Raw genomic sequence first — 21,865 nt, 5'->3', positions numbered from 1 at the left:
CGAAACCCCGCCTGGACGCTCCCCGGACGCCCGCCTAGGACGAAGAAACACGGATGGATGGCAACCCTAGATTAACTTAACCTTGTGAAAAGTAGGTACTAAATAACACATCAAAGTTCAAACTATAAAGTAAATGAAACGGCGTCCCTGTAATAGAGTCGCTCGACACAAATATGTTGCTCTGTAATTGACCTAACCTAACGATATCCATTAGTGCGTATCTATTAATAGATCTATGTAGTTCCTTATCGGACTCAATGAAACATATAAATACAAAAATAGTGTTCGATGCAGTCTAAAGTACCTACAGTAAAACGAGCGAAAATCTATATAATAAAATTCAAAGTCCTGAAAGTTAAAGTTTATTTAAATTTCCACGCACAACTGCTGAAAAGTATTCAATTTCTCTCCACAATGTACTTAGGTAGGTACCTAAAAAAAAATCGGTTGCGTTTTAGAAATAGATATAGGTAGGTACCTGACGCAATAGAATTTTTGGTTTTACATATTTCTTAAACTTGCGCGTCTGGCAGGGGCTTGCCACGACAACTGTCTGGCAATGCAATTTCTAATAAGTACCTACTATTCCGAAGAAAAACTAAATAGACTTTTTTTTTAAATTCATTATAGGTGCACGCTTGACCACGATCACACTTGATGGGAAGTGATGATGTGGCCTAAGATCTAAGATATCTTTGACGACAGATGTTTTACACCTTTGTTGCCTGTTATCTTCCAAAGGCACCATGATCCAAACAACTAAATGTCGCTGATTGTTCCTCCCAGTGTTGGGGATAATACGCAGAGAAACTTTCAGTTTTTATAAAATAACGAAGGTCTGGCACGCGCTGGCTCTCAGTCTATTATATTCAGGGGCACATAATCATCTTACAGTTAGTCGAGATCTTAGTCAAGCTTAAACGTCAGAGATAACAGAGCCAGTATCTTTTAATTGCATCCATGTATTCATGTGCGATAGCAGTATGACCTTGAAACAATGAATAAAATGAAGCCTATATTTCATGTACTTGGAATTCATAATAATAATAAAATCAAATACTTACGCTTTTGCCTTTTGAGTTTTGGCTTACCGCAGTATTTACATCCAATATTTAATATTAATAATAAAAAAAATATAAGTATTTTTTGTGTTCCTTATATGTAATTTAATATGTAATAATATCCAATAAATTTGATTTAAAAATTTAATTTAATAACTACATTTATAAAGCCTACAAACATGAAGGAAGGTAGGATCCTTCTAGAACGTAGGTGTCAGCTAAGATAAAAGATAAATAATAAAAATCTGTATAATTCAATTTAAGAAATTCTAAAATAGGGGGAAAAGTTTTTATAGGAAAGTTTTAACTATTATTATTTTTACTTGAAATTTGAAACGTATAGGTTCTTTCTAGGGGGTAGGTATCAGATAAGAAAGGATCTAACTAAATTCTCCCCCTAAGGGGGTGAAATGGGGGTTGAAATGTTATTATGAAAATCCAAATTTTTTTGAAGTTAGAGATATGAAAATTGGCATTTAGATATTCTGGGTTCTGTGTGTTAAGGTGAGACTGAGTGAATAGGTAAGTGAGGCCTTTTGCAGCGGGCAAATTTCAGATCTCATGAGAAACCAGAAATTTTACACGGACAAAGTCGCGGGCACCTGTTAGTAAACTATAAACCATGCAGTAGTGGTTCACAAAAGTTTTTCACCTTTAATATTTCGCGTAATATTAGTCTTTGTTTTGTTGACGTCTTCTATAATTAAGTAGCCACCTGGTTTTTTAAATTTAAATCATCTGTTTATTTGTTGGTGCTGAAGCTTCCTTTCTCTTAACCCAACCACAGTCGTGGGATAGTACTTAGGGTCCCCCAGGGCCTCAGCGACCACATTTTGAAATCACTACATGATAGAAAATGTTGTTATTTAAACGGATATTTAACGCGTGGTTATATTCGTCAGTGGCAAACACCCAAAATTTGGAAATACTGGCTCAATTTACTTGTCTAATGAAATTCAGTGCCAAGAAGATGGTAAACCAATTTTTTACTTTATTTTTAGAAATCTCGTCGTAACTCGTATCTCTTTACCTGTTTGAATTGTAAGAATCTCAGAAACAGGTTCTGCATTCACAATCTCGACTAAGAAAGGTCATGTCGTCATGAGGAAAAGGAAATTCTTTGAAATAATGTTTTGGTTGAATTCATTATCAGTACTCACGGCCCTCGCGTACAGACCTACTTTAGTACTTTTATATCTATTCTTTATTCGAATGAGGTTTCTAGGCCAGGTTCGAGAAAATTTTCATAGATGACGCTGAATACTACAACCACTAAAGATGAAAAATAATACCTATTATATCTCTATACGATCTATGCTTTAATGTTTAGATCGTGTCGATCAAGGACATAGATGAAGAGCTAGGCGTGCACTGCAATTTTCCTTACGTTTCTTCCCCACAAAATCCGTGAACTATAATAGAAGTAATTAATTTCGCATCCGATTTAAATTTAAAAATTTAAAGCATATAATATTATGTAGGTATTATTTTTCATCTTTAGTGGTTGTAGTAGTACCTATTTAGTGCCATCTATGAAAATTTTCTCGATCGTTGCCTGGAAACCTTTTCATTGGTACGAATAAAGAATAGACAAAAGTGGATGTGGGCCGCGACTACTTCCAAGTGAATTTAGGGTTTTTAAAAATTCCGTGGGAACTCTTCGATTTTCTGAAACAAAAAAATACCTAGCCTAGATGTCCGACCCTTGGGAAGGATTTTGTCAATAAAAACTAGCAGACAGACAGAAAACAAGCTAGTAGTAGTTAATTTGGGTTATATTTAGGGAAGCAGCACGGCTGGAGGGCGCGTGTGCCAAATGACGTCATTTGCTCCAGTTTTAGCTGTTTTCATGGCTTCTTATTGCTTTATTAGTCGTAGTAAGTATTTGTTAGGCGGACTTACGTGAGCAGTTTTTAAATATGAATGAATGACACCTACCTATAATACGCGACAAGTCGAGATGGCAATCGGGGTGGCGACGTCCCGCACACCCGCTCTAACCTACGGGGCGATTACCTACCAACGTATCTCGCGACAGGCTTGCGACACGCGTAAATCTCGCGATCATTGCTGTCAAACGTCCGGCTAGAGGGAGACGGCAATAGCCACAAAGCAAAATAAGAAGAAGAGAGACAGCAAATGAACTGTCGCATTGCTACTGCTGTCGCTACTGCAACGTTTGATAGTATTCGAGTGTCAAAACACATCCGCGTTTAAGTAAACTGGATCTTAACCGCCTTGTTTTAAAGCTCAAGTTTGTCTATACATCTACAGCCAGCGCTCCAAGCGGAAACGTTGCGAAATTAAATTCCGTGGAATTGAATTTTTTACTTCAATTCAAGGCTTTTTAGGTCCATTTTATTTTGACGTTATGGTGCTTCGACTGTCGAATTCTAGCAACGTTTGGTGAGAAAGCTCAGAGTCACTCAGCGGGCGATGGAGAGAGCAATGCTTGGAGTTTCTCTACGTGATCAAATCAGAAATGATCCATAGGAGAACTAGAGTAACCGACATAGCTCAACGGGTTGCGAAGCTGAAGTGGCAATGGGCAGGGCACATAGTTCGTACAACCGATAGACGTTGGGGTTCCAAGGTGTTGGAATGGCGACCTCGCACCGGAAGACGCAGCGTTGGAAGACCCTCCACTAGGTGGACGGACGACATCAGGCGAGTCGCAGGGAGCCGCTGGATTCAGGCGGTGCAAGACCGTGGCGTGTGGAAGTCCCTACAAGAGACTTATGTCCAGCACTGGACGTCTATTGGTTGATGATAATGATGATTGGTGAGACGTAAAATCTTATACTAAGCGTACTGAGCATTTGTCACATCTCAACGCGAAGGTGTTAAAATAACATCGAAGACGTCGCATCTGCCGCCAAATCCGATACGAAAATCTGGAGACGTGGCTGCCAAATGACGTCAAGGTCTCACGGTTTACGCTATTTCGGTGATGCCTTGAGACGTTCAACGTGATATTGAGTGTAAAGTTGTAACGTTGCACGGGACATTGAACGACTGCAAAAATGTAAATAAATAACCTCGGGGCACCTCGCGGATTGTTTTGGGAACCCTTCGAAGTCTGGATGTTTTTTGTTTTTATTCCTTGGAGATATCTATTTACTTATAACGGCACACTGCACAGCTTAAACTACTTGACGGATTGGGCTGAAATTTAAAATTCCATTGGAACCCTTTGATTTTCCGGGAGAAAAAATAGCAATGTCACTTTCCAGGTCTTTAAAAAACCTGTGCAAAAATCACGTCAATGCGTTGCTCCTTTGCAAGGCGATTGAAGGGAAAACCAACAAACCAATAAACCAACAAACAAACACACTTTCGTAAAATTAGGTACCTAAGTACTTATGGCTAATGCCATGTATATTATGATTAGGTAGTGATACCTATAGTACGCGACAGGTCGAGATATCAATGTGGGTATGAGGTGGGGGACGCCCCGCACACCCGCACGTCCCCTGCGCTATCCTGCATTGGGTTAGCGCGGGGCTGTGATGGATTGACCCCGATTGACCCTGATTGACCTGTCGAGTACTTCGAGTATAATTCTGTGGTGTGCGCCCATTGATAGGATCGCGTCGGTCGGCAAAACTAGTATTCGAGTATAGTTTTAAGAGACTATTGGCATGGCAGATATGCCTTTCTATATCGCAACAATTACTAAGTATATATAGGTATAAATAACTGCACTAAAGTACTATATTATACTCAATATAGAGAAAAGAAAGAGTAGAATTGGCATCGCGGAGAAGTTTTTAATATAAATCGATTTTGGAATATATTCCGCCGAAGAGTATAGTAGCAGAATATGTCTCCATTATTAAGAAAATAAATGGTTCTTTTACTGGAATTCGCTTCGCTGGCGTACGCGTAGTTTGGAGCGCATACGCGGGTGTAGTGGAGTGTACTGTCGTCCCAGACTCCGTGATATCGACGGTCACTCTCTGCGTAATGTCACCAATATACATCTTGTCTTCAGCAAATTTGTTGAAATTGGCTAAGCTCCGATCGAAAACATTAGAAAGTCCCATGTTAAACAATGGCGAGTTTAAAGTAACTCGTGAATTGATCGCAAACCGCGGCAATTTCACCTCCACCTCTCGCTCACCAAATAGGACGGCTCCGACCCGCAGATTGATGAGGATATCCCACAAGGAGACTTCTCGGAGGCGTTCGAGGACTCCGCCAACGTCGTGTCCGCTGTCGGGTCGCACGAGCAGCATGCTGTATCTGCCGTCGTCGCCGTACGGCAACTCCGTGACGGAGGCATGCAACGACTCGAGGTTCGAGGAACGAAGCTGTGCTTTCATATACATCATGTTTACTCCTCCTTTCACGTTGCCATCTCGATATAAATCTCGTGACGTGTCCGAAACGTTAAACGGCTTCGACCATCGCGCAGTAAATGATAAACAATTGCACATAATCATCGTTGAATTTACGAAATCTTCGGCTCCTATTCTTATCAAATTCCTGATATTCGCGGAGTGCGAGTGTAGGGTGCGCAACATCGAGTCCGCCGCTAGCTGCGGCGCCTCGAAATTAAGGCGCTGAGCTGTGAAGCGAAAATCGTTCTCTAATCTCCTTATACTATCCGAATGAACATTCAAATGTTCATCGTAAAAAAGGAAATTTGACGAATTTATGAGCGTGCCCTCGTTCACGAGCACCGATGTTCTCAGTTTCCTGAACTCTTCTACGATTTCGCTTCGATTCTCCGACAGTGAAAACACTTTAGAAACTTCCTCCCAGGTCATTCCCGCCGATTCGTACGCCATGCTCATGAGCAAAGACCAAACCGTATAAGGCGATATCACGACATCAAGATCTGAACCTTGCAGAGTGTGAGTGAGATAGAAAAGTTTGACACTGAAATTTGTAGACATCGAATCAAAACCTGAATCACCGAACGAAGCGGAGATGAAAAATATTATAAATATTAAAAATATGAACGGACGCATCGTGCGCCGTGCCACTCCGCTAATAAGCAGGAAACCGACTGACCTTTCGTTATCGAGAGTAATAACTAGTAAAAAGATAATATAGCTAAATATATTGTATTATTAGCTTTTACCCGCGGCTTCTCTCGCGTGGTACCTAATTTGAAAACTTTGCCAGGAGGAATAAGACACCGACCGGCGACCATGAATACAGAACAGTGCACTATTTAAGGACGCATCACAATGTTGTGTACCTAAACAATGTTGTGTGTCTTTGGTGGTCTTTGCATTAACCGCTAAGGGGGCATCCATAAATTACGTGAGGTGTTTTTTTGAATTTTCTGTCCCTCCCTCCCCCCCTGGTGAGATGTCGTGAGATTTTATTCAACCCGCTCCCCCATACCCCAATCTCACGTGAGATTTTTCATAATGTGGGTTTCTTACGTAAACTCGTTGGATACTTGAATGAAATTATTTTCTTTCGAATGAATTAGTGAATGATCTTAATCGTATTACGATTACGCTTAAGATTAAATCTTAAGCATGTACAATCTGGATTAAATGGACCAAAATAGTATATTTTTTTGTTTCAAACAGAAAAAAATTGCGTGATATTTGCCGAGACCCCCCCCTCTCCAACGTAAGATTAGATGAGATTTGACTCGACCCCCTCGAAGCATTTATGTTACTTTAACAATTTGAGCGAACTACTTACTGATTACAAATAAATGTTTTCAAAGATGAAAATTACTTTCGCGGTGCGAAACCACGTTTCGACTTATTTCAAAACATCTGACGCTTGCACTGCCACTGCCCTTAGCTGATAAGCCTAAGACCGGGCGTCACATACACACAAACAAACGCGTCAAATATTGTAGTATAGTGTAAATATTATATGACTGCTGTACGACTACGAATTAAATCAACAAGAACAGATGGTGTATAGAAGCAGGCGTGACTTTGCGTAAATCCTTGATATACTATGAACCAATAGCTTAATTTGCTATAATCCGCTGAAATCCGCCGTGGTGCTGCGTGGTGGTGGTGCGTATTCCGTATTGCTTGCCTGGTGGCTGCTTTTTTCCTGCATGTTTAGCAGTGGGAGGGCGGTCGCATGCTGCATGTTGCACCGTGCAGATTCGACCTGTTTCAGCGCATTATAGCAAATTAAGCTTTTGGTTCATTAAAGAACAGATGGCTTGCGTCCTCGAAATGAGGGTAGGTAGATAAATACTGTTAAACCCTATAAATCTACGTTGACGAAGTCGCAAGCAAAAGTTAAATAAAATATATACTCATGTAAAGAAACAATTTGGAATGGCACAACAATTTCTAGAATGCCATTTTCTACATGGTTGCATAGACCTTGATTTGATTTTGCTGTATTACTTACTTATCCTATTTTTTCTTGCTGTATTTTTCCACTGAGTTTTCCACCATCCGACTTTCAAATACCTAAATGGTCTGTGAAAATCGAGTTCCTTATACGGAGGTACGAATTACTGATCTGTAAGCGAAGAATAAATTATAATAATATTATCCGTTTACCTGTTGTTATTAATAGAAAAGTCATCATTCTTTTGTATGTCTGTCCTATAACTCTATGCTTAATATAGAGGAACTAGTGTGTCACCTCTGTAATTTTTAGGTCGATAGGTACAGTCCGTTCACTATAACTTATCCCCTGACGTGATATTTGGCATCATTGCAAATCACACAATAATAAACGCTAAGCTCTAAGGAATAAAGCAAACAAAGCAATAGTGCCAACATGGCGTCATCTGGGTAAAAGTTATAGTGAACGGACTGTAGGTATAGTCCGTGTATAGTCCGTAAAAAAGACTCCTCACGCGTCATTTTAACTCATAGGTCAACTGTCATCTCAACAGTACCACTTCCATCCTTGGATGAATTCAATCTATCTCTATGGTTCCATCAATCATTTTGGGGCTGCCATAAATACTGTGTTACAGATTTGTCCCTAGTCCCTAGCGTCAGGCCCCCTCAGTCCCTCTCGCTCAAGCAAATTTTCTTACTTGTGAAATGTCATTCCTTCTACACTTCACGTTGTTTGCCAAATACTCACGTACCTACAAATACATTTTGGCAAACAAAAAAAAGTGGCCACGGTGATAAGGACAAAACATATAATCATTTTGTCACGTTCTAATTTTGTCTGGTGGGAGGCTGCAGCTGTGGCTAGTTACCACCCTACCGGCAAAGCCGCGCCGCCAAGCGATTTAGCGTTCCGGTACGATGCCGTGTAGAAACCAAAGGGTATGGGTAGGTATGGATTTAATAAAAACTGCCATACCCCTTCCAGGTTAGCCCGTTATCATCTTAGACTGCATGATCACTTACCATCAGGTGAGATTGCAGTCAAGGGCTAACTTGTATCTGAATAAAAAAAAAAATAAGAGCTTAAATGCATTTAGCTATCTCGCTCTAACAGTAAGTGTGAGTTGTGACAATAGGGCTACTTCTAATAGTCCTTGTTCTGAGCCCTATACCCAACATTCCTTTTGATAGGGTACCTAGTTAACGAGAAACGAGTAACAAGAGCTTATTACAGAAGTGTGTCAATCATTGTCGATTGCACTGTAGATAGGGCGTCCTCGGTGAAAACTGGACACGACTGCATCAAACTGGATTCATGCTTCTTTTGTTTTTATGCAAAGCCGCCGCGCCGTCAAGAAACACGCATCTCTACAAAAACCGGCCAAGTGCGAGTCAGGCTCGCGCACCAAGGGTTCCGTAGTACAGTCGTATTTTTTCGACATTTTGCACGATAAATCTTTCACTATTATACATAAAAATATGTTTTAGAATGTACCGGTGAAGCCTTATCGTATGATATCCCACTTGATATAGTAATTATCTTACTTTGAAAATTGAAAATGACCACAATTTAATTTTTTTTGTGTAATGTGACCACAAATTCACGGTTTTCAGATTTTTCCCCTTATGTCAGCTATAAGGCCTACCTACCTGCCAAACTTCATGATTCTTGGTCAACGGGAAGTACCCCGTAGGTTTCTTGACAGACAGACAGACATACAACAAAGTGATCCTATAAGGGTTCCGTTTTTCCTTTTGAGGTACCTACCTACGGAACCCTAAAAATAATTAAGGAGAATCCCATTTAATCTACCATCGAATCCACCTCAGTGGAGCTGGCGAGCAAAACGGTGTAAGTGCACGAAATAAAAACTTACAGGCACAAAACTGATTACTGTAATTGTACCGTTTTGATCTAAATCACGAACTTTGGACTAAATTTTAGGCAGCACAGTTTTAGGACATTTTGTATTCCTTGAACAAAATCATGACCTGAAGACGCCATTTCAGTAGTTTTAAAAACCGTTTTGTTTGGAAATTGGTTCAGATTTGTAATCTTCAAAAACAGCCGAATTATAGAAAAACAAGTAATTTTATCAGAAGTGTAACTACACCGTTTCCTTCGCCATCTTGTTACTTATTAATGAATCAAGTAATTATTATTGTGTGAAAATTATGAAAATATACGAAAACTAGTTTATGCTCGCGACTTCGTCCGCGTGGACTACACAAATTTCAAACACCTATTTCACCCCCTTAGGGGTTGAATTTTCAAAAATCCTTTCTTAGCGGATGCCTACGTCATAATAGCTATCTGCATGCCAAATTTCAGCCCGATCCGTCCAGTAGTTTGAGCTGTGCGTTGATAGATCAGTCAGTCAGTCAGTCAGTCACCTTTTCCTTTTATATATATAGAAGAAGAAGATAGAAGATTACGATAATACCAGCTACTACTGTATTCAAACGTAGTGATTATACTCTTTGCTGTATTCATTATTGTGCTGGTATTTTTTGACGATCCTCCGTCTTTTTTTCGTTTTATTATTGTTAACTACTGAAATGTGTAAAATAAAATACATAATTATAATATTACTTAATAAATTTTAAACATGGTAAAGATATATTTTAATTTATTTATTTAGTACCTAGTAGATAGGTATCAGGTTGTAGTTAGATAGGACTAGGTAGGTATTGTCACTGGTTGCATCATATTGCATTTCAGTATTGAGTATCATGAAAGGAAACAATTTCGATTCATTGTCCATTGTAGGCGTTCTTGATAGTAATATCATAATATGGCGGAGGTAGACATTATGTACCTATAGTCCATATGCTGCACTATTGTGCAATGTTTTGCCAGTAAATAACGCACTCGCATTCTTTAAAAATCTTCTTGGAACTCGTTAATTTTCTGGGACAAAACGTAGAACGGATATGGTCCTTCCAGCACCAGTTTTCCCTTCCAATTTTAATATTGGTACCTTTAAGTCAAGAGTTAATCTTCTAGGCAAACGCGCTTCATCTTGGGCTACATCATCACTTGCCAGCAAGTCTGATTGCTAGCAGACAGACAGACAGACACACTTTCGTATTTATATAGGTATTACGTATGGATCTGGAGAGAAGCCAACTTCATGTAATGTGTTAGTTTACAAAAACCTAATACTCCACCGAAAGCTAGCCGCGACGTTAATTATGTCTGTTGGAATGATGAATTTGTTATTCATGCATTTGAGCCAATTTCTAAAAAGCCGGAAGTTCCAAATGCTTTGTATCTGGCGGTTAATATTTCTAGTAACTTTTTTGTAAATCAAGTAACCTAATTTTTACGAGGACTACACTAGGTTAGGTTACCTTGCAAAATTATTGCAATAGGTAGGTACGTCAGGTAAATCGATTTATTGGTTAGAATTTTAGAAGAACACGAGCCGCATTTGAATTATGTTTTATTGTATTAAGTATTTTATAAAAAAATTGAAACTTTATTTTGTTTTTCGGGAGAGGGCAGGACGTATGTATGCGAAATTGAAAAAATAAATAAAAATTCTGCAGAAAAAGTCTAAGGCAGCTAAGGCACTTTGACTATGTTTTATAATATTTGCTAGTCTTTGAGTTTGATATCCTCTACCCTCTAGGTTCCAGATCCGGGAGATTTATTAGAGTATGTTTTTCTTCTACTTTGGGGCTTGATATCCCTGTATCACTGCTGTCTATTGTGTTTGCTTCCACTTCACACTTCCTTGTCAAATCCTGTGGCCGCCAAATACAACAGCACTTTTTGACTGAAATTGAAGTAACATCCTCAGGGTAAATGATATTCCCTAGGTGGACGCTACGTTTGTACGTAGTGTATGTTACTATTAATCGAAGCTTGAAGGTGGAATTGAGTTTTAAATTTTTTTGCCCATGTTATACTATCAGTACCAAGGAGGTAGGGTAAATATACGTTCTTGAAGTAAGTAGGGCTTATTAAAAGAGTGTACAAAGACGATACTATTATTAGCCGTTCAGAGAAAATTCCAGAAGGTATGCCAAGGTAGCGCCAGGTAGAAACTAGAAATCGTGTCAAACGACTTCGCTCCGGTCGTTTTATTTATTCGTTTTCTATAAAATATGAGCGATAGAGTCGGAAAGATGTCCCCGTCTCTATCATTGCTGGGGAACTTAGTAAAAGCGTTATCAATATCGATTTACGAACAGAACGTCAATCTTAATCTGACATAATTAATGGTGGTACATTGGCTGGTTACATGGAAAGTTGTATTGATATTCGATCGGCTCGATAACATAGCTGGCTGCCTGTGCACACATACTACATGATAATATCATGTTTGTTTAGAATTTTCCAAGTATTAATCAAACCTCTACTTGTGTTTGGGTTCTTTAGGATCATGTTAAATCTCTGACTGTCTTTAGGTTTAAAAAGATAATATATTAATAAGTATTTAAATTGTAATTAAGCTTACCCTAGTCTTGTTTAGTACTAAACTAAGGCAAGAACTTTTAAACAAGTCAGTTGAGAAGTCCTTATACAAATCAGTTAACCCTCTGCTCGATTACGGCAAAATGACAAAGCTATTATGTCACGATCACAATAACCTCTGATTGGTTGACGCTCGTTCACCATTGGATAGAATGCATTATTGCAACAAGAATATCATAAATTCAGCCAATCACTACAACTACGATTGTAATAATAATTTATGCAGGATTTCCGGAATCGGCCAGCTGATTGTTAGCCAATTGAGACTAACAGCCAAAATATCACACTGATCTCTCGAGTCTTGACTTCGGGTCTTTGTTCTTTTGGGCCGATTGAACTTGAAGGCTAGAAACCATTAATTTTGCTGGAAATTTCTAAGTGCCCAGGCCTTACTCAGATTCACATAACAACAAAAAGACCAGTGAAATTGACATATTGGTACAAGTGCGCTGGAAGAGATGTGGCATACAAAATGATAGTTATTTTTTTGTGCTGATTCGAAGCGCCCTATTGAGCGTACCGGGAATCATAATTGACGTTTTGAGGCAAAATGGTATTCAAGCTATGTTGATTACTCATCACTTTTGTCATCACTAACATTTAGTTCCAAGTACGCTCACATGAGACTCAATACTGTCAGCGCTAAAATGGCGAAAATCCAGTTGCTTCAAAAACAGGTCGGCAATCGCACGTCTAGCGTACTTGTATTTTGTAGAGGCCGGTACATAAAGGCTGATTTACATTCAGTATTCACAGTTCAGTGTTCACATTCAGAAGTTCATACTTCATACAGACAGACTCATACAGTCGACCGACGCGCCATCGTCCAGACGTGTGCGCTTTGTAGAGTCATAGTTAACAGTTTACACGGTACTGCTGACGTCATCCTCTTAAATATCAGCGTGCATCATTGAATTGTTCCTTTTTCGAATTAGGAACGCGTTCTATTTTCGTAATATTTGTTGCCAGACGGAATAATTGTGCATTCTTCATACAAAAAAGGGTTTACTGCTCCTTTTGGAGGTTTACGGTAAGAGTTTTTTTATTTTAATTTTGCTCTACCCTTATTATACATTCTATTTTGACAATTTTAATCGTAGGTAAATATCTACCTTCATAATATTAGCTTGTATATTACGCGACCTACATTCTGTCATATAGGTACCTACTATTATGTCATGTATCTACCTAGTTCTTTACTGTTTGACAATAATAACTCACGACTAACCTCAATTTGTTTACAAACATTGTACCCATATAGGTAAGGTATCTACCATGTGTATAGGTTTTAGGTTAGGTAAATAACATACCTACCTAACCGGTGGTAGTATAAAAACTTAACCTTTCTAACTAGACATAATAATAATATACTTAATAAAACTGTAAAATAAATAAGTATGGATGAGCTATGTACCTATAGTTATTATTATTTTGTTTATTACAATTTACAATAGTTACATCAAAAAACTGAATGACAGCTGTTGTACCTACTGTAATTGTACCGTTTTTATCGAAATTACGAAATTTGGACACAGTTTTAGGCCGTTTTGCTTAGGAATGAGTTCACGAATTTTGGACTAATTTTAAGCACAGTTTTAGGCTGTTTTGTTTGGAAATGAGTTTAGATTTGTATTCACAGTAGGTTCATCAGCAGCAGTAGGTAATTACCTACACCATGCTGTTCGCCAGCTCCTTTAATTATTTATTATGTAAGTAGGTACGTACCTAACATTTATACAAATGATAAAACGTCACGATTCCTAATATCTTAGAGCAGAAGGGACTATTCTGCCTTCCGGTTACTATAAAGCGGTTAATCCATTGAAAGTATTTGTCTTGCAAAATCTTTAGAAAATATCAATCAAGTACATATATATTATATATCTAATATCACTGTTACAAAATAGGACGTCACAATATGATGGACACAATTATTTCCTTATTTTAATTCGGGACCCGTTACATCCCCTTTTGCCGTTAACAAAGGATGCCACTATTTTACATAAAAATAAAGACCCATTCCAAACATAATGCCTGCAGCTTGGTTACAAAACCGGATCTAGGTATGTTTATTATGGGTCTGAGTTCACTAGACACTAAACTAAGGCTAGCTTAGAATATAATGCTAGTGTTTCAAGAATATGTAGATATCTAGATACGTCCTGCGTCTCGATGCGTAGGTATGTGGTGGCCATACTGAAAAGGACAAAGCTATTAGTTAGAAGAGCAACGCTATAAAAGTCAACGCACATTAATTAAACTTGGCTGGTGTCATGTCTGCTATATTGTCTGCTATGCGTCCGTTGAATTTCACAAAAAATGTTAATTACTTATTAGAAACTCAGACAAACACTCATTCATGCATTCTTAAAGTATTATATATACCTAGTTTAACTAAAAACAAAAATGGTTACAGGTACTAATAAATTTTTAGGGTTCCGTACCTCAAAAGGATAAAAGGAACCCATATAGGATCACTTTGTTATCTGTCTATCTGTCCATCTGTCCGTGTACCTATCTGTCAAGACAACCTGTAGGCAGTGGCGTGCACAGTGTTTGAAGTCAGGGTAAGCATTAGTTAGGTAGGAACCTATTTACTGGCAGGTCATAATGAAAAATATGCATTGAGCCATTACAACTGGGGTAAGCAGTGCATTTATGCCTCTATGACCTGCACGCCACTGCCTGTAGGGTAGGTACTCCCCGTTGACCTAGAATCATGAAATTTGGCAGGTAGGTAGGTCTTATAGCACAACTAAAAGAACAAATCCGAGAACCATGAATTTTGGTTGTACATCACAAAAAAAAAATTAAAATGTGTTCAAGAAAAAAATAATTTATTAAATCACATATGCCTAGATGGCGCTGTTATCATTAACTTGCAGTGTTGCACATAAAAATGTTAATATATCTTGTACGATGGTACAGAACCCTTCGTGTACGAGTCCGACTCGCACTTGACCGGGTTTTAGTCTAAAACATAAGTACCCCTATACATTATATTAATTTAAAATACAGTAAGTACCAATCAGGTACTTGTACATAATATAAGTACGAAAAATACTAATACGGAAAATCTCTATTTATTCGTTCTTATGTCGTGACATAGGGTTATTTGCAATCAGGTTTTCCTACAGTATCGAACTTAATTTTTAGGTTTCCCTAGGTTCTAGAGAACTCTTGTTTTCTAAACGAAAAATTGCATAGTAGATCTATGTTGACAAATACACATAAAAACTAAGATTATATTTTGGGGAACTGGTGAGCAAAACGGTGTATTTGCGCGATATAAAATTGTACCTGGAGGCACATAAATACTAATATCTAGATGAGAAAAATAAGACATATTTTGATCAAAAGTTACACCGTACTAACACTGTTTTGTTCGCCAGCTTCTCATTAGATTAACTTTGGCCAAAAATATTTTTGGCTTTGTCTTTGAAAAAATAATGCTGGATTTCATCCTTTTTTAAGTATGTACCTACCTGCTAACTGAAAATAACTCTATCAATACCTAAATAGGTACTTACTGGTTGCATTCTTGTTTTCGTAGAATATCCAATTTATTTTTAGGTTTTCCTAGATTTTAGAGAACAAGAAATAATATGATACACTGAAAGGATGTGGTAATTACCCATGATCGTTTTAATTGGGTGACATAATATTATTAAGTACCTACATAATTAATTAATTATTTAATACAAACGTAAATTAGGTATCTAAACCTAATCTGTGCTTTAGGATCGTTTTTTACCTGCAGCGCTACGTCGCTTTTGATTCTAAGAAATGATGATTCTACCTGATTTTAACAAGTTTTTAACAGTAGGTAGGTATATTTATAAAAATAAAACTTTCCTATATAACTTTGTTGGTAGGTAACCTATGGTGATTATTAAAATAAAATTAAATAACTAATTCAGATCTAATTCATAAAGTACGCAACAGGTCGAGATGGTAATCGGGGTACGCCCCACACACCCGCACGTCACATACGTTATCCCGCACTGGGTGTGCCATCTCGACCTGTCGCGTACTATAGATACGTAAGTAAAGTAGGTATATTATTTTCATTTATAATATCTGCAGAGTTATAAATATAAAGCATCCTATATTAGCACTTCAGAAGTTTATTGCGTGTTTATCTCACTATCAATATTGGGTGTCACCCTTTCATAAAAAGTTGTAAGGTTTGGCTTATTGACTTTCATAAGTCGTCATTCCAATTTGATAAACCTAACATTTTATAAAAGTTTTGCCTGGGGGTGTTCTGTTCTGCCACTGAAGTAACTACCTAATTTTATAGTCTCAATACCTTTTCTCGTATTAAAGCAATGTGGTACCATCATTTATTTGATTATTATTATATATACAAACAAATATTGATTTTTTACCTTAGAATCTAAATTTTAATTTTATTTTATATTTGAACTCTGTAATAATATGGGTACAATTTGCCTGAACTAAATAACATTATTTGCTTTAATACGAGAAAAGATACCTATTGAGACTATAAAATTAGGTAATTACTAATTACGTCAGTGGCAGGCAAAACTTTTATAAAATGTTAGGTTTATCAAATTGGAATGTTAGCTTATCTACATCTAAGTAGTAACTTATAATCAATTTAACTCCTGGTAGGTACATTAAATACCTATAATTTTAATCGATTAAAACACCCAATTAAATCTATATAAGTAGGTACAGGATGTTTCAGAACGATTTAACAATAACACAAAGTTATTGCTAGAATAACTTAGTGTTGTTGTCAAACTACTTACCTAAGCATAAACCCATACCAATAACCATTTGCCTCATTTTGTAGTTTTAGTGATTTAGTATTTCCAAAATCCGTCATGTATAGAGTGCAAAACTCGGGTCAATGCCCCACCTTACGTCGCGGCATTGACTTCGAGTGGCCTACTTACGCAACGTTAGTTGACCTAGAGTTCTAGAGTCAGTTAGATGTTTTATTTGCAATATATCGTAAACTTTTAAATATACAAGATTTTTTAAAATATTTTTGCGCGTTTTTTCAAAACACTCAGTAAAGCAAAACTGATGTACCTAACTGTAATTTTGCATTAATTTTTTTATGGCAACAAAATAATAATTATCGACGCGGACGGCGTAAGGTTACATGACATTGTTGCATGGTTACATCATGCAAAGCTAAAATCCACTCAAGTCAAATGGAAAATTACCACGTAAGTACCTACTTAGGTTTCTGCCTAGTTACTGCATTTAACTGCCGACCAAGCGTTTGACCGTTCGGCGTCCACTTGATTAAAAACTTACCTTCCTAACTACTACAATAATAATATGATAATTTCATATAATGTATGCAGTTATGTAGACCGGTAGCGGTAGGCAATGTAAAATAAACACATAGTTTGAATTACTATAGAAAAAATTGTTACTTATTTATTTCCTAATTCCCATAAACTAAGCAATGAAACATAACTAGATTTAGGTAAGAATAATAATCTATTAGGTACCTATTTCTTTTTTAAGGACTACCTATTACCTACTAGGAAAACAGAGAGAAATGAAAATGCATCCGTTAAAGCTGGAGGCACATAATTATTATAAGTAGGTTAGGTACCTACCTAACCTACCTAGGTATACAGGAACGTCAAAGAGTTCCCGGATTTTTGAAAACCTAAATCTTCAGCAAGCAAAGAATACCTACATAAATAAAAAATTAAATTGTGCATAAATAAAATATGTAATTTCCAATAATAACAAAATTAGGTCGCAAGTAAAGTGGTCCAAGTTGAGCGTCCTTGACTTAAAGTTCATTAATCTTGCGTATGAATTGAGTCATCCGTCCTTTTCTAACATTCGTAACCGTCATTGTTGACGAAATACGTAAAATGCAGCTGTCCTTTTCCCGCTATCGTTTGTTTCCATTTTGTTTCACATTTTGCTATGAATATGAATGGCGGCAATTTATGTATTTCGATAAAGTTGTAATTTCAATAAAGTAACGCATTAGTTGATACTTAGGCACCTACTCAAATTAATGTAGTGCTTTTTGTATAATTTTGAGTACCTAGGTAGCTGGCGAACAAAACGGTATAAGTAGGGAAGATAAAATTTGGCTGTAATTGTACCGTTTTGATCGAAATGATGAACGTTGGACTCAATTTTAATGTATATTCGTATTACGTAGTACTATTATAATATATTCTGTGGTATAGCTCAGAGACTTCGTACCTAAGTAGGCAGGTGTCGGTAGATTTGTTGTTGTCGGGCAGCGGCAATATCTACACACTCTGTGAAAATTTTAACTTTACCTATTACGGTTCATGAGATAGGTACAGTCCGCTGACAGACACGGAACCCTAAAAATGATTCCCTACTTCCTACATAAAAATAGCATTGAGCAAATGAGCAATGGATAATAATTGCCTACAGTGCGAAAAGGCTTTCTTGGCACTTGAATGACATTGACAGGGGGGCGCTGTTGGAGAACAAAGGCTTAGAATATTCAAATAAGAACAAAGGGGATATAAGTCCCGAAAATTGTTATTGCGCTGGAACCATGTCTCATTAACATCGAATTGACGTCATTTTGACGTCAGCCGAAACAAAAATATACCTACCATCCGCTCGAAACCTCAGTCTAGTGCTGAAGTCACTAAAATGGCGGCCACGCGGTATTAGCAATTTGCGGAACTTATACTTGACGGCAATATTAGATTAGTTCCGATTTTCGCCACGCGCCAAGATACCTAGGTACTTCTGTAGAGTGTAGCTATAGAAGCCGTTGAAAAACTTAAAGTCTGTGGACTGCCTTGATTTTTTTTCCATAAGCACGTACCTACCTACCTACAGTCTAGGTAAATACTTTATTTAATTAAGTAAAGTACCGAGGAGCACTGCAGTCTGCAGTTCTATTCAGTTAAATCCAATGAAGTGTTGACAATGAAAATGTAGGTACAGTGCGACATGGCTCTGTTGGCACTTGAATGACATTGACAGGGGGGCGCTGTTGGAGAACAAAGGCTTAGAATATTAAAAAAGAACAAAGGGGACACTCGATATTGCACTGTATATACTTATTATTAATTATTGTAAAAGGAATTAGATATGAAATACCGTAATAATCACGGAACAGAATGCTGTGTAAATAGAACGTTTTTTTAAAGAATATAACTCATAAAAGATCATTTTTAGGGTTCCGTACCTCAAAAGGAAAAACGGAACCCTTATAGGATCACTTAGTTGTCTGTCTGTCTGTCAGTCTGTCCGTCTGTCTGTCAGGAAACCTACAGGGTACTTCCCGTTGACCTAGAATCATGAAATTTGGCAGGTAGGTAGATCTTATAGCTGACATTTGGTGAAAAATCTGAAAACCGTGAATTTAGGGTTAGATCACACAAAAAAAATTTAATAATTAGTATTTTCAACTTTCGAAGTGAGATAACTATATCAAGTGGGGGTATCATATGAAAGGTTTTCACCTGTACATTCTAAAACAGATTTTTATGCATCATAAGTTTTTGAATTATCGTGCAAAATGTCGAAAAAATACGATTATACTACGGAACCCTCGGTGCGCGAGCCTGACTCGCACTTGGCCGGTTTTAAATTCAGAACTAGTTATTATAAGAACTAGAACCAAAATAAAAACAAAATAATATATTCGTTATATACACCTATCAGCTAGCTGTAGTGGTGGTGTAGTGGTATCACTGCGCCCGCTGAGGTTTCTAAAGGCGCGTGCATATTATAAAAGACAAGTCGCATTTGAAAATAAAATACTTACCTAGGTATATTATGTACTTTTAATTATTATTATTATTCTATCTCTATTTATTATTTAGGTAGGTAGCCGTACCTAAGTCAGTATAATATGAAAAAAAAATTTTTTTTAATTAGAAAAAAGTTATTTTATGTCCGCCTAATTTATTTTTTACCTACGTGAAGTAAAACTGAATCGATATCGTAATTATTATGTTTTACGATTTATGAGTTATGACTACTTACATGTATTTAGTTATTACCTAATCGTTATCTGAAAGACCTATAAAATTATTATCAACAAGACGTGTTTACATAATGGTAGATATAAAAAATGCGTTTTATCATATAAAAATCGAAATAAAACTAAGTAAATACCTCATTCATACTCCGTTAATTTGACTTTTGTATTGTTTCAGATTTATTTGCTGGCCTCCTTTGAAATGTTGCAGGAAAAACTTTGAATCTATGTCAAGAAAAGCAAAGAAAGCACCCGAAAATTCTTATAGAGGACATACTTTCAAAAGTGTATATTTTAAAAATCTGATATCGAGGACTAGCCGGTCCTTGATGAACTCCACAAGTTACAATCCCTGCGCTCTAACACTTTGTATTTCGAAAATCCCTTGTCGCTATTCTGCCCGTGACCCAAGATTAAGACATTGGTCGCGAGAACTGATTGTCTCCACGTAGAGCAATCACCATTTGGATTGTGAATCCAAACTCTTCTGTGTCATAAGGTATTTTTCTTTTTAAAATATTTTTAGTAGGTAAGTAATATTTTTTTAAACTACAAAAATACTTAACTGAATTAATTTATTCCAATTTAGTCATACATATTATATTATGAACTTAGTCATCATAGAATTATATTTATTTACCCATTAAGTATTTATATTTACAATTTTCAGATACAGAAAGACTCGAATACGAGTACTTAAATTCGTACTTAAAAGCGCCTGTCGGCACTAATGGATACGGAAAGAACCTACGCAAATGGCATCCCAGGTAACGAGAAAGTTTTCAAGTATGAGCCGAAAGTACCATCTGAAGAGGAGAAGACTACGGCTCCGTTACTCACGAAAAATAATGATATCAAATACATCGATTCTGTCAATGATGATAGGCATGAGCTGCGAGAAGTAGCCAGCTCTAAAAATGATCTGAATAAAATTAATTCGGTGAAGACGGAAAATAATGAATCAAATGACAACCTTTTAACTGTAGCTTTTCAAAAGGACGATAGGAGTGATGAAGATACAAAATCAACAAATGAAAGAGTTAAGTTCTTGGGATTGGGAGATGCTGATAGTATTTGCTCCAGTAATGCGCCGGAAGACCAGGAACCACAAATACCTGATGGAGGATGGGGCTGGGTTGTGGTTGCTGCTTCTTTTCTCGTTGCCACCGTAGCTGATGGACTCGCTTTTTCATATGGATTACTGCAAACCAAATTTGTAGACCATTTTGAAACGAGTGAAGCGAAGACTTCTCTCATTGGGAGTTTATTCATTTCAGTTCCTTTAATAGCAGGACCTATCATGAGCGCTCTGGTAGATCGATATGGATGCAGAAATATGACAATTCTTGGTAGCTTATTCTCAACCGTAGGATTTATAGCTGCATCATATAGCAATACTGTGGAAGTCTTGTATATAACTTACGGTATTATTGCTGGGCTTGGTATGGGGCTGTTATACGTGACCGCTGTCGTTTCAATAGCATATTGGTTTGAGAAACGTCGTAATTTAGCTGTAGGCTTGGGATCATGTGGAGTTGGATTTGGTACATTTGTTTACTCGCCATTGACGACATATTTACTAAATGAATTTGGATGGAGAGGTACATTGTTGCTTTTAGCTGGCACAGTACTTAATGTTTGTGTATGTGGTGCGGTAATGAGAGACCCTGAATGGTTAATTCTAGAACAGAAAAAACAAAGGAAATTAAGTAAAACTAAGAGAGCTTCGAGTTCCACGTCTATTTCTGCAAGATCAGGGGGTGGGGAGTCTATGTATCCTGATGCCGAAGAACTTAAGACTATGGTAAACAGTGGGGCGACTCCTGAACACATTCTAGCGCAACTAGTGTCGGCTATAGCTGAAGCTGAAAATGTAGAGGCAGTAACCAAAAGAAATGCTGACATACATAATCAGAAAGTTAGTTCTGTTATTGATTTACCAACATTTTTACAACAAAATGAAAAGGTAAAATATACTAATGAATCTTTTATTTTTTTCTGATATTTTGATTAATAACATTGAATAATTTGAACGTTTTTT

The 21,865-nt window shown here is 37.2% G+C and overlaps 2 protein-coding genes across 5 annotated transcripts in view; one reads left to right on the top strand and one right to left on the bottom strand.

Annotated features, from left to right (window-relative positions):
• LOC117987778 (monocarboxylate transporter 14-like) overlaps window positions 1-21,865 on the top strand; it is a 39,382-nt gene that overhangs the window by 11,077 nt on the left and 6,440 nt on the right. For 3 of the 4 annotated variants that reach the window (XM_034974834.2, XM_069502542.1, XM_069502543.1), the window contains 2 exons: window positions 20,003-20,323; window positions 20,495-21,790. In XM_034974834.2, the coding sequence (XP_034830725.1) occupies window positions 20,555-21,790 (1,236 nt within the window). In that variant the 5' untranslated portion in view covers window positions 20,003-20,323; window positions 20,495-20,554. Of the gene's footprint in view, window positions 1-12,630; window positions 12,868-20,002; window positions 20,324-20,494; window positions 21,791-21,865 lie in introns of those variants that run through there. The other variant, XM_034974833.2, reaches the window with a different exon arrangement.
• On the bottom strand, window positions 4,826-6,060 carry LOC138403176 (serine protease inhibitor 77Ba-like). The gene has a single exon (XM_069502647.1). It carries the CDS (start codon window positions 6,035-6,037, stop codon window positions 4,832-4,834), a length of 1,206 nt encoding a protein of 401 aa, XP_069358748.1. The 5' UTR covers window positions 6,038-6,060; the 3' UTR covers window positions 4,826-4,831.

The sequence above is a fragment of the Maniola hyperantus genome, chromosome 13 (assembly GCF_902806685.2).
Source record: "Maniola hyperantus chromosome 13, iAphHyp1.2, whole genome shotgun sequence".
Classification (NCBI taxonomy): Eukaryota; Metazoa; Arthropoda; class Insecta; order Lepidoptera; family Nymphalidae; genus Maniola; species Maniola hyperantus.
This window is presented reverse-complemented; position numbering and strand designations above follow the sequence as displayed.